The 18,353-nt window shown below is 43.6% G+C and overlaps 1 protein-coding gene across 3 annotated transcripts in view; it reads left to right on the top strand.

Moving 5' to 3' along the window:
* DAAM1 (dishevelled associated activator of morphogenesis 1) overlaps positions 1 to 18,353 on the top strand; it is a 160,609-nt gene that overhangs the window by 138,827 nt on the left and 3,429 nt on the right. For all 3 annotated transcript variants that reach the window (XM_070419025.1, XM_070419015.1, XM_070419033.1), the window contains 7 exons: positions 2,230 to 2,336; positions 4,065 to 4,153; positions 5,031 to 5,199; positions 9,012 to 9,119; positions 10,467 to 10,527; positions 13,265 to 13,396; positions 16,581 to 16,751. In XM_070419025.1, coding sequence (XP_070275126.1) covers positions 2,230 to 2,336; positions 4,065 to 4,153; positions 5,031 to 5,199; positions 9,012 to 9,119; positions 10,467 to 10,527; positions 13,265 to 13,396; positions 16,581 to 16,751 — 837 coding nt within the window. The remainder of the gene's footprint in view (positions 1 to 2,229; positions 2,337 to 4,064; positions 4,154 to 5,030; positions 5,200 to 9,011; positions 9,120 to 10,466; positions 10,528 to 13,264; positions 13,397 to 16,580; positions 16,752 to 18,353) is intronic.

The raw sequence follows: 18,353 nt of genomic DNA, 5'->3' as shown, positions 1-18,353 counted from the left end.
CTCTGCCCTCTCCTAGATCTATCACCTCTGCCTCTTGACATGTAACTTGTTTGAGTCTCAGCTTTTCAACACATGCCTCTTAAAGACCCCACATCTCCATCTAGCTGTTGTCCTCTCTCTTTTTTAGCACAGCCCAAGTTCTTGAAAGTCTGTCCCCACTTACCTCCTATTCACTCTTCCTCTACTCACTGCAGTCATCTTCCTCACCTCCCAGAGCTGTGCTCACCAAGGACACACAAATCCCTGTTGCCAAAGCCAGGGCACTTTGCAGCCTTCTCTTTCTTGATTTCTCGGTGTGGCACTGATGGCACTTGCTCCCTGATGAAACGCCTCCCTCCTTTGGGCCTGGGATTCCACAGTGGCCCCTCCACGGCCTCCTTTGAAGGTGCCTCTTGTCCTCTTCCCTTAAATGTTGGCTTCTCTGGAGCCCTGCTCTTTTTCTCTCGATGGCTGTCCAGGTTGCCTCACTCACTTCCAAGCGCTTTGTCTTCCTAACAGGTTAGGATTTCAGACCCAGTTGTCCTCTTGCCTACTAGAAATCACTACTTGCTACTCCTGCCATATTTGGAACTCTAAACTCACATTCTCCCCATCCACCCGTCATGAGCCTTCTCTTCATGGGTTCCCTGGTACACACTGTATACAGGTTGCCTCAATCAGAAGCCTGTAGCTCATCCTTTTGACGCTCATCTACCATAATTCCATCAACAAGCCAGGCCAGTTCTACTCAAACCCCCTAAATAGCTCTAGGATCTCTCCACTGCCCAGTCCAGGCCACCATCTTCTCACCTGAATTACTGCGTTAGCCATCTAATCCCAGCCCCTAATACTTCCGATCCCTTCTAATTCTACCTCCATTCTTCAGGCACAGTAACCTTTTTAAAAATTCAAACTCATTCCCCTACTTATGATTTTGAGTTTATCCCAGTACCCTCAAAATAAGACTGAACTTTTTAATTTAATTGATTTGAGAGAGAGAGAAAGGGTGGGGGGTGAGGAGAAAAACCTCGATTTGCTATGCCACTTATTTATGTATTCATTGGTTGATTCTTGTTTGTGCCCTGACTGGGGATCGAACTGGCAACCTTAGAGTATAGGGACGATGCTCTAACCAACTGAGCTACCTGGCCAGGGCAAGACTGAACTTCTTAACAGGCCTTTGCTACTCCCCAACCTTGACCACTGCTGCCCTCCCCCACTGCTGGTCCAGCTGCTCTTCCACCTGCATAAGTGCTATGTCACCAATGCCAGGCCCTGGCACATGATAGCCACTGCCTGGAATACACTTCCACCCTCACACCCTTCACCTCCTTCCCTGTGGTTCTACTTCTCTTCCTCTGCTGGTCACACCCATACCGACTGCCTTTGCTGAGGTGCCTGGTTAAATCCAACATTTGAAACCCTGCTAGATAGGGCACCCAATGTCAGCATCAAATTCTAGGGAGGACCTTGGGGCCCACAGAGTCAGTGTAATTTATTTTTTAAAATGTCCACAGGCATTTGATCTAGAAAATAGCACACATGCCTATGCACACATACACATATTTGTTCCTTTAAAGGAAATCAGACACACACAGAAGTACTTTTTCCACCTTAAATGGTATTTCTGTTTAAATGGTATTCCACATTCCATGTCATTTCTTCCTCCAAAATAAAGTATGGACTTTAAAGCTTCAAATCCCACTGCATTCCTCTCATCCAATTCTACATAGAGAAAAGAGAGAGAGAATTAGATACGCAAAATGAATGGAAAATACACATAGAATAACTCATCCCAGCATGATGTAATAGAAAAAAGGGTAGAGCTGGGCATCAAGAGACCCAGATTCTGTTTCTGGTGATGACACACTCTTGCCCTGTAATCCTGGGGGAAGTTTTCTAACCTCTCTGGACCTCATTTGTACCTTCTAATGAGAGGGTGGGATCTCCAGGGCCCTCAGATGGTCTATGTGAAGTAGGGCATGGTGAAGAACTGCTGCATTCTGGTTTGAGAGGCAGGACAGAACAGAAAGGGGCTGGGAATGAATCTTACACCAGTTTATCTACTTTCAAGTAAAAATGGAAAGATTTAGTCGTTTCTAGTGTATCTTAACAATCACTTCTGAGCCGAGCTTATAAATTAAACAAAAGTTAAACTTTCAACTTGGGACAAATTAACTGAAAGGGTGAAAAATTACTGAAGAAATTTAAGTTACAGACCTCACTTTTAATATTTGTGTGTCTTTTTAGCTCTTGAAATTCGTTCCTGAAAAAAGTGACATTGACCTTCTGGAGGAACATAAACATGAGCTGGATCGGATGGCCAAGGCTGACAGGTTCCTCTTTGAGATGAGCCGGTGAGTTTAAAAATGCTTAAAAGGTAAAGACGTCCCTTACCTCTCAAAGGAAGTTAAATTTTTGCTTCATGTTGAAGCCTTTTTGAATTGCAGAATCTTTTCAAATCAGAGTTGTGTGGAATTTGTTTTGCTTACTTGAGTCCTTGTCCATGGGTGAGACAGGGTCAGGGTTTCTTCACAATTATCTCTACTTCTGGGCTTTTTGACTCATGAGTTTCGACCTATTCAAGTCATAACTTCCTGGTTCCATTCAGTGTCATGCTCCTCACCTCTGATTTTGGGGGATTGTTTCTCACTCTCCCTACTACTTCCACATCTCAATGATGGACAGACTCTAATGTCAACCTGGAGCCCACATAGCTGAACAGCCAGGTCTGGGTGTTGAATCATGACACAAGCAGACATCACTAATCAATGGTGGCATTCTTCCCACAGAGCCTTGGCAAGCTTTCCAAGCCTTCTCCAGAAGTCCCTGCAGCAGCCACTGTTCTTAGTTGACTCTGGCGTGTGAGTTGAATGTAGGTACCCTCCCAGGCCTAGCAAATTGATTCTGCACTAGAGAAGGACCAGCAATCCTGAAACTCGCAGTCAGCCCAGGGCAGAGCACTTCTGAGTGCCAGAGGCCAACATGTGTAGCCAAGGTGGACATGCCTCTTACTCCACATTGCTGCCCAATCCAGACTTATTTTTCTTGTTCTGTCTCAACTTGCCTACTGCAGGAGGACAAAGGATGGTTTTGAAATTTTGACAGGTGTGCCCAGCAACCTGTAGAGACAAACCTGATGGCCACCTACACCAGCTCCACCTAGTCTTTGTCCAGACCTTTGTGTGCATCATCTCGCTTAGTCCTCCTGCCGGCCCTGCCAGGAGGGCTGTGAGGTCCAGAGCTGTTCTCTTCCATTTAACGGAGTAGTTATGGTACCTGTTCAAGGTCACCTAGTAAAGGAGAGCCTGGACCGCACACCCAGGTCTGTCTGATTGTTTAGAATGGATTTGGAGGAGGGGCTGATCCCTGGTCCTACTGGACTAAAATTTCCTCCCAAGAGCCATATAGGCAGTGATTTCAGAAGATCGGGCCCAAAATGTCCACTCTCTCCTTCTCAGCAGCTTAGAGCTTCCAACCTTGGTGGTGACCAGAGGCCAGGTCTGTCCTTGTTATCTGGAGTAGCCAGTTGCTATCTTGGAAGGCAGAGCTTGCCAGCCCTCAGGGAGCAGAGAGGGAGCTACACGGAAAAAGAAGGTTTGGGGATGTGAGTGAATGAGAAGATGGTATGAGGAGAACGTGCTGGAGGCAGTTTTCCTCTGTGCTTTTGCCACAGGCAGACTTGTGGAAAGTTAAGAATCCAGGAGAGAAGTGTAGGAAACAGCCCTTTATTTGCAGCAGAAGGGGAGTCTTATCATTTGCATTCCCTTTTACCCCTTCTCTGTTCAAGAACTGCTGGGACTTGGAGGAAGGGAAGGGGTCTTTAGTCAACTGCAGCTAGCCATTGTCTAATCTGATTGGAGAGGAGGACCCTGGAGCAATTGCCCAGTTCCCATGTAGGTCCAAGGAAAGTGGGCCCTCAAGGCAGAGTTGCCTGATGCCCGTGCTCCTCTCCAGGAGAGAGAGAGAGAAACAGAGAGAGTCTGGGGTTGGGGAGAGGGCTCTGAGGTACCTCCCCTCCAAGTCCATTGAGTGAACATAGGCATATTAAGTGAATGCTCATCAGTCTATGCTTGCTTTTACAGAATTAATCATTATCAGCAAAGATTGCAGTCGCTGTACTTCAAAAAGAAGTTTGCAGAGCGTGTCGCAGAAGTTAAACCTAAAGTGGAAGGTAAAGTCAAAATCAAGCCGCCCAGGTTGAAAATGATGTTCATTTTAAGTGCCCATGTCCAAGTGCAATCCTAATGCATATAGTAAACAGGATTCCTTTGGTGGTGTTTTTGCTCGAAATATTTTGGGATTCTGTCAGGTGATAACATTGTCAGCACCTGGCTCGCTGGCCTGGCCTGGGCTCTGGAGCTCACAGCACACCTCCTGGTTCCTCTGCAGGACTGGGGTTTTGACCACATGGTGTTACTGAGGAATATATTTGACTGCTACTAGCATTAAACCTTTAACTAGCTTTCTTGCAACAGGCCTTACTAGATTTTTCTAAGGGAAGACTTGAAGCTATAAATGTGGGTTGATTTTGAGGCGATGAAATGTGTAAATGTTTGAAATATGGTCGAGGCAGCTGGAGAGCACAGCCCCAGAAGGCCAGCTGGAACCGAGACCCTGCTCGGGCCCTGATCCCTGATGCCACCTGCAAGCTGTAACATGCAACACGGCTGACCAATGTTTCTATCAATGGAATTGATCAGTAAGCCTGTTGATCTGACTCACACTGGGCAAGAAAGTGTTTGCAAAGGAATGTGGGGAGTTCACTTTCCGTTCTGTGTATTTCTAACTGCTTCTGGTTGATAAGTCAGCCAAGAAAAGCCCTGGAAAGGGATAGGATTGTACAACTGCCAGTGGGCCTCTTGAACAGGGTTAGCCGGCTCTCTGTCCTCTTGCTTTTTGCTTCTAATTCAGGTGTTTCGAAAGTGCCCCTGGCCATCTAACAACCCAATCTTGCACCTTCAGGACATACTCGGTGTGTGGAGTTAGAATGGGTTTCACTGAAAAGTCTCGGTTGTCATAGTTGTGTTTGTGCGTGTTTTGTTTTGAAGCAATCCGCTCTGGCTCAGAAGAGGTGTTTAGGAGCAGTGCCCTGAAGCAGTTGCTGGAAGTGGTGTTGGCATTTGGAAATTACATGAATAAAGGCCAAAGAGGCAATGCATATGGATTCAAGATATCCAGCCTGAACAAGATTGCTGACACAAAATCCAGTATTGACAAGTAAGTACGGGATCTTGGAGGACCCACGGCTTAAATCCGGACCCTCTGGTCCTGCAGTCTCCGGTGTGCACTTGTCTCTCTCACTCTTCTCTCTCACAAGCATGGGTACCCCAAGTTCCTAGTGAGCCAATTATCCTTCATCCATTTTCAGTCCACAGGGGTATCATCTAGTCCAAGTTTTTTGTTTGTTGGGTTTTCTTAGATAAACTTTTCATGTAGACCAAAGACAAATTCACTAATTATAAATGTACATCTTGCTGAATTTTCACAAATTGAACACATCTGTGTAACTAATGCCAGATCAAGAAAGAGAATGAGACCAGTGTTCACGTAGTCTGTGCATGACTCCCAATCACTACCCCCACAGAGACCCGTGTTGTAGGGAAAAGGCTCAAAACCTGACAGCTGGTGATAGAAGTGAAGCGTGCTGGGTTTTCACACATTGACGCTAGCAGCCATGTGAAAAAAGTATGGTGTAAATGTCTCTTGGCTGTTGGTGCTCAGCTGCTCATCCCGAGACGCGTTAAAGTGCTGCCTATAAAGTGGGTTTCAGGTGGACAGACTGTTGGAGACACTGAGGTGTGGAAATGCTCCGGTGTCATTAGCAGGAAGGGTCATTAGCACATTAAGTCTCGTCTCCCTGAGAGCCACGTGTCTCTAAGGTTCTCGCTGACTTCAAAGAAACATGCACAACTGTTTCTAAGATCAACTTCTCTGTACCTTCATTCTTTTGTGAAATATGTGGGCTGTTCACCCTAATCATTCCTAACTAATGAGGCTTACTGAGGCCTAGCGTGATGGCCACTCTAAATCCTCCCATAGGAAATAATGCATTACATTGGGAGGCTAAGCCTTATTCTTGCGCTGTGCGGAGATGATGAACAGAGGAGAGCTGTTGTTTTCTCACGGCCACCTTGTTTTTACTGTAAGCACTTGCTCCTTTCTCGGGCACTTCCACACTGATGGTCACCACAGCCCGTGAAGGACACGGGCCAAGTGCTGCATCACCTGCTGTCAGATAAAGAAACGGGCACTCATTCCGCTTGCCCCCGGTCACAGCAAGCAGGGCGTTTGGCCTTACAGGTATTTGACACCTGTCATTGCTCTGTCTGCAGCTCTACACTACAAAAAACAGGTCTTATTTGGAGGTTGTAGTAAATAACTGTGGCATCTTACAACATCAGGAGCAGCCATCTCTTTACGGAAGGGTGTTCTCTTCACCTGCACTTGCAAGTTGGGGAAGCAGGAAACCCTCACCACCAGTCAGTCCTGTTCTCCCACTCCTTCTGCCTCTTCCCCCTCTAGCCCCTCCCCGCCCCCTACACATACACAAGCCTCTGATATCCTTTGCCCTCCCCAGCTTACTGATAACCTGACCCTTATAGTGGGATGAACTGCTTATTGAAGTTACAGATTTTATCTACTCCACAAGCCTTTTCAAAACAAATAAAATGAAAGCATTTCTGATCTCTTTCTTTTTCCCCTTCTTTCTGCTTGTGAATATTTGCGCCCCCCCCCCCCCCGCCCCACCCCCCCCGGAAGCAGCACAGTGTCTAATAAAACTACAGTGCCTAGAAGAGGGCCTTGCCCATAAGCACTCTTTAAATATTCATTGAATCTAATCAAACTGCACAAGGGAAGGGGGCAGTCAGCATGAAGGGTACAGTCACTCTGCGTTAAAAGGGTTGTTTCTGGTCATAACAAGAGGATGATCGAATGTGCGCCTCAGTTGTTTTCTTGTTCTCCAAGAATGTATATTCAGTCCAATGAGGTGTTACTTGGATAGCAAACATATATGGAAGCTCAGATCTGGTTTTATTTTTATTTTTTGCTAATCCTCACCTGAGGATATTTTTCCCATTGATTTTTTTAGAGAGAATGGAAGGGAGGGGGGGGAGATAGAGAGAGAGAAACATCAATGTGAGAGAGACACATACCCCAACCAGGGCTGGGAATCAAGCCTGCAACCAAGGTACGTGCCCTTGACCGGAATCAAACCCAGGACTCTTCGGCCTGTGGGCCTACACTCTATCCACTGAGCCAAACCAGCTAGGTCTCAGATCTGGTTTTAAATCTTTCTACACTAAGAAAGGTATATGTGGTCAGTTAAATTTAATTTTTTCTAAGTAACAAAGCATTTCTCTGAAATAATGAAGAAAAATGGCATTTCCCTTTCTTTGATGGTGGTTGGGAATTTGCTCCCTCGGGCTGCTCCTCAGGTAGCAGGGACATGGGCAGATAGTCACGTAGATTCTGGGAACTGCAAAGGTGACTACAGCGAGAATTTTTAACCACTGTTTTACTTTGCTGAGCAATTGTTCTCTAATTATTGAGAGAGAGAAAAATAGGGGAATTTTTTTTACACGTTAGCCAGTTGACTCAGAGGAACAGAATTACATTGACGCTGAAGCTGCGAGGGTAATTAGAGTGGTTTTCACTGTTGTGGAAGAGAAAACTGTGGCAGCTGCTACTTGAGCTGGAGGTGGGTGGGCTGTTGTGACAGCACTGTGAATTAGCAACCATCTAAGAATTATGGAAATGTTTTAAAAGAAATGCACTGTGTCCTGATTATGATAACTTCCAATAGACTAGTAGTTATTGATCCTGGCTGTTAGAATCACTGTAGAGTTTTAAAAAACATACCCACACCTTGCCCTGGCGGTGTGCTGGTTAGAGCGACAGCCCACACACTGAAGGATTGCAGGTTCGATTCCCAGTCAGGGGCACGTATCTGGGTTGCAGGTTCGATCCCTGATCCCAGTGAGGGTGCATACAGGAGGCAACCCATTGATGTGTCTCTCTCACATTGATATTTCTCTCCTCTCTCTCTCCTTCCTCCTTTTCCCTCCCTTCCACTCTCTCTGAAAATCAATGGAAAAAATATCCTTGGGTGAGGAATTAAAAAAAGAAAAAATGCCCACACCTGGCCCCACCTCATTCCAATTAAATGACTCTTAGTTGGGCCCACGTATCAAGTCCAGGTGATTATAGCACGCAGTGGAGTCAGGGACAACAGGGCCAGACTACCACAGCTTTGCCTAATAGTGTTCTGAGACGCCTGCCTTTCCAACCCAGGTCAGTGAGGGTTCAGGCCTGTCACCACTGAAGAGGGAAGTGGGTTATGCAGTTAGGAGCTGAAGTGTTGCTAAAATTAGGAAGTGGATTCTTGGCTGCCAGGACACCATATCCATGATAGCACAGTCCTGGCCCACTTCCAGGCCCAGACCTGAAATTGGGAGCTTTCTAACTCTCTGACCACCCTTTGCCACAACAGCAAAGCAAGTAAGTCAGAGGGGAAAACAGTTATCATAGAGGTCAAAGAAACTGTAAGTGAGAATTATCAGTAATTGTCATCAGTGAGTTGCTGCTCTGTACTTTTAGACTTGAAATAGCTATCCTCATTAGTGGGTTAAACATCCCTCAGTCCCCACCCCGCCCTGCCTGGTATGCACTCTCTGGGCACCCCTCTTCTTGGGGCGGATGCACTGTGAGGGTACGCCCCCGATGGTAATGGTTCAGCTTCATTTCAATCACCCAGATTTTGAAGGATGTTCATTATGGGCCTTAGAAGTAATTCCTATCCCCTGTCCTTCCCTCATAGAAGATGTATGCTTCTTTTTGACATAAGTTTATATAAATTTCATGTAGGCTCTCCCAATATCCCCTTCTTTTGAGAATCCTTGCCTTATAGGAACCTCCAAAATTTGAAATTAATGCAAGAATATAGCATTCTTGTGGGTTCAACCACTTGAATGTGCAAATCATATGCAGATATTAACCATGATTAATATTCTTTCCTTCTTTAATTGTAGGAACATTACACTTTTGCACTATCTCATAACTATTGTGGAAAATAAATACCCCAAGGTTCTCAACCTAAATGAAGAACTGCGGGACATTCCTCAAGCAGCAAAAGTAAAGTAAGTACAGTGAAATTTTTAGTTTTTATATCACTTGCACTGTGCCTTAGCCATTGAGAGAATCGGTTAGCTTTGCCTGAAAGGGGTCCTTCCTCTGCTTTCCCCTGAATACTAGTATATGAAGTAAAGTTTGAATCTTACCCAAATCACTCAGATGTGTGACATGGTTTTGAATATATGTGTGTGTGCTAGCTCCTTTGGAGTACTCCCGCATGTGGTGCTTAACTTCCACAAGACCTCATCATGGGTTTGTTCAGAGTATGCATTATGAGTTCAGGAATGTGGTTTCACTAGTACTTTTCAAAGGCAGTTATATTAAAATATAGGTAGTAAGTGAGGATAGATGGGTAAGCAAATAGAAGACCTAATGTCAGGGCGTAGCTGGTAGCTTTCACATGTGCACGCACACTCCCAGAAACCAAGGCAACCTTTTAATGGAAAGCAGTCCTTATGCAAATGAAGGCACTAAAAATAAAAAGTGGAAAGTTGCCAAACTTTTACCACAAACTTCACACCACTTTTCAGAGACTGAGAAGCAGGCAATTTCCCTTGCTGTTCTCTCTCCTCCTACTTTTGGCCTTTTTTTTTTTTTTTTTTTTTTTAAACATTTTAACTGCATCTTTTTGTAGTGAATTTGAAAAGCATGATAAGCAGGCTTTCGCTCTGAAGAGTTTGGTAGAAGTGCACCATGTAAGACATGAAGTTAAAAATGAAGTGTTGGTGAATTTGTTTACATGTGGATTATCAGTGATATTCTCTAATTTAAAAGTCGTAAAATAGAAAGTGTTATGGAAGAAGTCCAGGGAGTTTTCTCTGTTTTTGTTTTTAAAGGCAAAAACAATAAAAACTAGTTAGTACAACCTTAAGAAAAATAATTGTTGATTGAAAGTTAAGCCATCACCTTGCAGTTTTCACATCACTGGAGCTTTAGTGAAAAGCAATACACAATTATAAAGAGCACAGTGTGGCTGTGGCTGAGGACAAGCTGCTTCTTTTACTTGTTCAAAGGGGGACACACATGGCAACACACTCATTTTCACATAGCGTGATTTGCTTAAGTAATATCTTTGAGATTAAAACATGGAATATTTTTGTATGTATGGAAAGATATTTTTATTCTGCTATTTTTAACCTATACTAAAACAGATCTGCTGGCTGTAGAAAAGAAAAAACATAATTCCACGAGTTTAAAATGGTGTTGTCTTTCTGTGAAATCTGAACATTGAAGGGAATTTTAAACATTTAAAGTAAACTGGTATGGACTTCCAAGCATGAAATATTAAAGCCATCATATATTTAATACATGTAAGTCACATGTTCGTTACTAAAAGTTGCTCTTTGTAACAGCATGACGGAGCTGGACAAAGAAATAGGCACCTTGAGAAGTGGCCTGAAAGCGGTGGAGATGGTGAGTGTGTGTTTCTTTTCTAATTCCCCGTCTCGCCACTGCGCCTGGTGCTGGTGACATCCAGCATGTGGTGTGCCCGCATAAACAGTTATTGACTTAAAAGGAAACAGCAGTCCTAGCTGGTTTGGCTCAGTGGATAGAGCATCGGCCTGCGGACTCCAGGGTCCCAGGTTCGATTCCGGTCAAGGGCATGTGCCTTGGTTGTGGCCACATCCCCAGTGGGGGGTGTGCAGGAGGCAGCTGATCGATGTTTCTCTCAAATCAATGTTTCTGACTCTCTATCCCTCTCCCTTCCTCTCTGTAAAAAACCAATAAAATAGATTTTAAAAAAAAGAAAACCAACACTAAAGAAGCAAAGGCAGGTTGTGTTCAGTCAGGCAGCAGGGTTTCCTGCCTGGGAGGCAGGGCTCATTGACGTGGGCTGGACCAGATACTCTTCAGGGATCCTCACGGTGTTCCCGTCCTGTTAATAAATGATGTGTGCTCTCTCCGTAGTCATGGAACTTCTCTGTTGTGTTTGGGGAGTGTGTATTGAGCAGACACTTGGGGGTACGGTCCGTTCTCAAGGCGAGGGGTTGGGACGATTCAGAGTCCTTGCCGTCCAGGTGTTGCAATGGCCAAGAGCAGTCAGTCCAGAGAACATCACGTTTGCTCAGTGTGGCCACCTCCAGAAAAGCACGGTGATGGCAAAGGGGCTTCGGGAGAAGGGTGAATGTAGCTTCGCCGAGGCTGGGAATGACTGGCATGTGTCAGTTAGAGGAAGCTTCCTTTCTGCGGGAGATGACATGAGCTATGCTGAGAAGGAGGATAGACCTAGGTGCATGGAAGGGAGGATGTCCAGGGTTACAGACAACCTGGCCCAGGCCTCAGCGGGAGGGAAGCAGGTCAGACCGCTGGAGGCAGTGGAAGACCATGGCTGTGATGGCACAGTGCCACCAGCTGCTGCCCGGATGTCCCTGTCAGTGAGGAGCAGGTCAGGGGTGAGGAGCCTCGCTCAGGAGAATGGACATAGCTCCGGTCTGGCACTCGGTGCGGGAGGCCGATTCGCAGGCAGCTTGGAAAGGTGCCCCTCTCTCAGATATTTTTCAAAACGATGCCATAGAAAGTAATTGACTCCATTAAAGACATAGCTCAACAGAAATTGAAGTTATAATGTCTAATCTTTTCCGTTTGCTTTTAGTAAACTAAGAAGCATGTAAGGTTTTCTTTTCCCCTGGGGAGGAGGGGAAGCTGTTTAAAAAGAAAAGCCGATGAGTGAACTTTCCTCCCAGTCCCAGTGGGCGAGACTGGGGGAGTGGTGGGACATCTTCGGTTTTCAGAGGCCAACGGAGAAGGGCCACTTGGGATGAGGCTGTTTTACTTCCTCCCAGGAGAAGGCTTTCTTGAGCTGGAATGGCAGTCATGACCGCCCTACAGACTGATCATGAGCTACTTCACAGCAAGGCTCGGGGTGGGGCAGGGCGAGGCAAGGAAGTTTTGTGTTTGGGTTTATTAAAGGTAGTTTTGCTGAAATCTCTCCGGCCCTGGGTCAGGTACACTGTCACACACTCTTCATAGGAAAGGGGCTCCAGAAACCTCCCCTCCCCGTCCCCCGGCAGCTTAAATGTCAAGATGCAGCATGGGAAGGAAATATAAATAGTCATGTGCCCTAATTGTGATTGGCAAAAGGTGATTATATTGTTCTTTTGAAACTATACACTAATGAAACACTTTAAAACTGCCTTCACGTCTGCATCTCTCACACACAAACAATGCTAAGTTTCCAAAGTGCTAGGATTGTGGCCATTTTTTCCATCAGAGCAAGCTCCCTAATTTATGAGTTTCCACTTCTGTTATTTCATTTGACTCTTGTGGTGATATAGATACTGCCCTTCTTTTACAAGTGAAGAAACTGAGGCCCAGGCCACTTGTCACGGCTTAGAACCAAATCAGTGGTAGAGCTGAGTCAGAGCCCACAGCCTGTGACCTCTACTCGCCTGCTTGTTGGCACCTCTGCCAAAGCCAGTGAAGAAGGAAATAGGTCCAGATTACATCCGTTGGTACACAGCATCGTTGTTACTGAGACTCTGGAGTCAGGCAGACCTGAGTTCAAATTCTTACCCTGTCATACATCAGTTATGTGACTTTGTGTAAGGATTTAAAACCCTCTACAATGCCTCACTCATTGAAGTGTTGTGGGATTAAATATTAAATAAGCAAGTGCATCTGGTAATGGTTGAAATTAAAATTCAGTTTGAATAATGTGTGTTCATCACCATGGTAATGGAGAATATGGATAATTAACAATGCACTGATACTCCTCACCTGTCTGTTCATAAAAACTGAATCACTGGGTGGACAGGAAGGAAAATGGTAGCTGCAGTTGAAATTCTACCTACCCAGATATCGTGGTTTGGGAAGTAAGTAGATTTGGCAGAGAGGGAAAGAAAAAAAAAAATCAAGAAACCTGAGTTCTTGTTTAACTTCTATTAATTTTATCCAGATACTAATCTGCTTACGTTTAAGCCAGTGTAAGGAGTTACACTGATAAAGGCAGACGATTGAAAAATTGCTGTTTGCAAATATGTGTGCACATGGGCATGGCCTAACATGGTGGGCAGAGGGCAGGAGGAGCGAGGGCATCATAAAATGTTCCAGAGCAGGTTTCCGACTTACTAAATTTGAGCATATGGAGAATGAGACACGGTGTGTCTGCATTCAAGGCCTACACTGACATTCTCCGTTTCCTGGGTTTAAGGAGCTGGAATATCAGAAGTCTCAGCCCTCGCAGCCTGGAGACAAATTTGTGTCCGTTGTCAGCCAGTTCATCACAGTGGCCAGCTTCAGCTTCTCCGATGTTGAAGATCTTCTAGCAGAAGCTAAGGATCTGGTAAGTTTCCCCTTGCAAAGGGCTGGTACTTTCAGATATTATACTATAAGCATATTTTCACCCCCCAGGCTGTGATCAATTAAAACATACCCTTTTTGTCTGCCTGACCTATGTTGCCTTTAAGTTAGCAAGATTATGAAGTATCCAAATGGTGTAAAACCAGTAAATAAACTAAGACAGTTCTCTATTGATTAATAGTGGGTCAAAATACTTATCGCTGGAAATCAGAAAAGAGATTATGAAAACTAAAGTCAGGAAATGTGAGATCAGGTGTGACAAGACCATGTGCCTCAGTGTGCTCTCCTGAGATGCTTGGGAGGACAGGATACTCCCTCTTGAATCTCTAGCAGAGCTTATGCCAAGTTCAGCAGGCCAGAGGATGGCCCACGTGTAATATTCACAGTGGAGTATGAATTTAGAGTAATTTATTCTACTCAAAGTTTGTAAAAATATGTTTTTATTTTTAGGAGTTGGTTTTTTTTTCCAAGAGGGAGTCTGTAAACTATAATCGCTATGCAATAATAGGTAATTCCATGACAAATGATAAACAATAAAGACAATCAGAATAAATAAACAAGAACTTATTAAATGAGGTGTCTCTTAATCCTCTTAAGGCCTATTGCCAGAGGAATACTTTTTAATAAGATTTCTTTTTATAATTTTTGCTATTTCAAAATTTTGTGTTTCTATAAAGGAAAAATTTGTGTTGGTTAATTATTAAGACCTTTAAATTCTCCTGCCCATTTTTTCTCTCTCTCTCGTTATTTCCTCTTCCAAAATATATACATACTCATATACATATGTAGGCATATATTCTGTCATTTTCTTTCTCGTTGTTGATGAATTATATTAAGCCCTTTCTCTGAACTATTAAGTACTTTTATACACCCATCTCTCAATTACCACAAATTTCCCTTTAACTTGAATCTTTCCTTTGAAACTTGAGTAATGGATGTCATTTTTCTGTGGTCACATGTTCAGTTATAGAATTGGATGCTTGTTCTGTAAGTGTGCACACATACTGGTTAAAATTAAGAAGTAGATACATTAGATAGTCTCAACATTAAGCCCCATTTCCAACATTATTACATAAATGGAAAGACAATACATGTTCAATGACTGCTGTTAGAGGTCCAATCTCTGATGACTGCAATAGGTCAGCTATGCCAGCAGCCTCCACTGGGATAGCCCCTCCATGTCTGTGTGTGCCTCACCACTTGAAGTACACACTCAGTAAGAAAGGGGACCTCCTCCCCAAATCAGGCAATATAGTACCTACTTCATCAAGGGCTCAAACATTTTTATGGGAATCAACTAGATAGTTAACATTTTATTTAAACACACACATACACAGTGTGTTTTGTTCCCCTTTATTTTAGCGTGGGAACTTTAGTCTGGAACTCGTTTTCTTCATGTTTCTAAGACAAAAATATACATGACTTCATCAACACTAGAATTCCTAGATAAAAAGATCATTCAGGATGGCTTGGAGCGCATGAACTTGACTGTTTTAGAAACACAATTGTAGGCTGTCTATTGCCATTTTGTTCATACCAGAGCTTTTAGAAATGAGCTTATAAAACCATGGAACAAGCTGGAGCGCTGTATGTGGTGTGTGAAGAATGTTGTGTTTTTTCCTAAAGAGCTCTGGTTTCTAATAGAATATTTCCAAATAAGTAAAACATTGAGAACAACTCCTCAGTGATGGAAAAAGTGGTAAAGGAATATTTTATTATAAATGAAAGATATGAAATAACATTTATAAAATATCATCTACATATATACACATACACATATATAACATAATTAAAAATTGTTTATTTAAGAATAAATATTGAGTGGAAATTGAAGGGAGGTAGTCAGAAGGTACAAACATCCAGTCAGATAAGTCAGTCCTGGGGATGTGATGTTCTAAACACAATGACTGTATTGAGCACTGTTGTGTGCTGGGGTTGAAAGGTGCTAAGAGAGTAGGCTGAAGAGCTCTCATTGCAAGAGGAAAAAATATATTTTCCCTTTTTTTCTTTTTTTGTATCTATATGACATGATGGATGTTAACTAAACTTATTGTGGTAATCATTTCACAAATATTGTAAGTCAAGTCATTACACTGGATACCTTAAACTTAAACAGTGCTGTATGCAATTATATCTCAATAAAACTGGAGGGTGGAATAAAAAAATAAAAAGAGACTAAATATTGAAAACATTTCCTTCAGGTAGATAGTATCACTGAAATATCAGAAAAACTTAATAATTAGGCAAGTCATGCAAAAAAAATAAAAGTAGTTAGAAACTTTTGTGATGGGACTGCATAAACTTTATGGTCTAAATATGAAAAAAAAAATTAAAGTTCTAGAAATTTTTAAGTAGTGAATTAGGTATAGGGAGTGATCATTTGCTTGACTTTGAATCTAGAAACACCATTCTTAGTAGCTTAACAGCCTTAGACCATTACAGAGAAAGAAAAAGTCCAACCAACAATTTGACCAGGATTGAACATATTTGGATGATCGTAATGACGCTGGCTCCTGGAAGCATGTGATTTCAAGTTATGAAGATAACTGCCAGAAGAACTAAAATTAGAAACAGTTAAAACTAAAAAGAATGAAAATACTATTTTATCATGTACATATATTTTAATATAATTTTTAAAAATTCTCCCTTAATCAGTTATTGTTTTCTAATTGAGGCCCAGGAAATATGATAATACTAGCATTATTTATTATTAGAAAGAGCATCTAAGAAGCACTGGATCCCATTTGTTTTTGATATTGACCATATGGCACCAATAAATGATATTAAACTACTTCAAAGAAAAGTTAAAAGTACAAGTTTCCCTACCCCTGCTGAGTTTGCTATTAGTTTTATGCCTTGAGTGCTCTGCCCTATGATATTTTGCTTTCTTGTTTTTACTACTGTTTAGTTAATAAAAAGTCATAGGAGGTAATCATAGATTTTAAGCTGAAATGAGGCAGACAAGAATAAATGGTTTCAAAAGTCGAGGAGTATTCATTCTTTTACTTTAAAAATGACAGATAGACATGTTTGGCAGCCAAAAATAAATGCAGGCTCACTCAAATCCCGCAAGTTAAATTTGGCTTAACTTGAGCTTGAGTGCTGGAGGGATTTGATAGTGGAACTCTCGTGGAACACCGGATTTACCAAAACCTCCTTTTTTCCAGTTTACTAAAGCAGTGAAACACTTTGGGGAAGAGGCTGGCAAAATGCAGCCAGATGAGTTCTTTGGCATTTTCGATCAGTTTCTTCAAGCTGTGTCAGAAGCCAAACAAGAGAATGAAAACATGCGAAAGAGGAAGGAGGAGGAAGAGCGCCGAGCGCGCATGGAAGCTCAGGTAAGAGAATGATGAGTTAGTTGGCTAGCTGGCCGATCCCACCTCCTACAAGGTCTGTTGCTTCAACTCTTGGTTTTTCAGTAGCACTTTGGTGTGCTGGCAAGAAGGAGGGCGTCAGAGCACTCTCTAGAATGCTGCTTGGAGTTTAAATCGGTATAAAGTTTCCCTTGGGCAATTTGGCATCTGCCTCCAAAGCCCCCCAGATTATATCCACATTCTTTGATCTGGAAACTCATTTCTTAGAAATTATTCTAAAGAAATCATCATAAATTTGCATGAGAACAGCAGTCTTTATAATTGCCCCAACTGCAGACAACCTAAAAAGGCATCAGTTCTATATGAGTAATAGCTACATGAAGGAATATTTATGTAGCCCTTAAAAGTCATGTCTTCAAAGACTAATAATGCAAGAAAGCTTACAAAATGATTTCTATATAAAACCTTTTTTTAATGTAAAATAAGTGTAAATACAGAAAATAATAATGGTGCGATATTCCCCAAAAAAGTTCACAATGATTATCTCTTGATAGTAGAATTAACCTAGTGTATAGTGACAGGAGAAGATTTGACTTTGGGCGGTGGGCACATAGTACAATATACATATCTTGTAACATAGAAACCCACACCTAAAACCTATATGTTCATGTTGACCAATGTCACCCCAATCCTATCTAATAAAAGAGAAACATGGTAATTAGCCGTACATCCGCTACCCTCCCCATTGGCTAATCAGGGCGATATGCAAATTAACTGCCAGCCAAGATGGCGGCTGGAAGCCATGCACTGAAGCGAACAGGGAGGCTTGCTTGCTCCAGTGACTGCGAACTCCAACGTTCCCCACCTGACTTGTCGGCCTCTCAGCTGCAACTCTAAGCAACTATGTTGCAAATATAAGCTAAACAAAACCCCAGAAACCTGCATTAGTCAGCCGGGCTTCAGCCAGCCGGACCGCAACATTGCATCAAATACAGAAGGTAAACAAAGCAGCAGAGGCCTCAGAGGTAAAGCTGGCCCAGAATAAAAATTAAAAAAAAGAAAAAAAGGAGTGGTTGGGAGCTTCAGTCACTGACCAGCCTGAAAACGGCCCTCAGCCCCTCAGCCAGATTGGCCAGGCACCCCAGTGGGGACCCCCACCCTGATCCAGGACACCCTTCAGGGCAAACCAGCCGGCCACCAGCCATGCACCGGGCCTCTATTCTATATAGTAAAAGGGTAATATGCCTCCCAGCACCGGGATCAGCGGAGCCGCGAGGCCTCCTGGCACCGGGATCAGCGTGACAGGGGGCAGCGCCCAAAACCCCTGATCGCCCTGCGGCTCTGTGTGTGACGGGATGCGGCGCCCCAACCCCCTGATCGGCCCTGCTCTGTGTGTGACAGGCTGCAGCGCCCTAACCCCCTGATCGGCTCTGCTCTGTGTGTGACAGGGTGCAGCGCCCCAATCCCCTGATCGGCCCTGCTCTGTGGGTGATAGAGGACGGCGCCCCAACCCCCCCCCCCCCCACGGGCTCTGCTCTGTGTGTGACAGGAGGCGGTGCCCCAACCCCCCAATCGGCTGTACCCTGAGCGTGACTAGGGGTGGCATTGCAACCTCCCAATCCGCCC

Source organism: Myotis yumanensis, unplaced genomic scaffold, assembly GCF_028538775.1.
Source record: "Myotis yumanensis isolate MYYU_CA2020_CCGP unplaced genomic scaffold, mMyoYum1.0.hap1 SCAF_1, whole genome shotgun sequence".
Taxonomy (NCBI): Eukaryota; Metazoa; Chordata; class Mammalia; order Chiroptera; family Vespertilionidae; genus Myotis; species Myotis yumanensis.
This window is presented reverse-complemented; position numbering and strand designations above follow the sequence as displayed.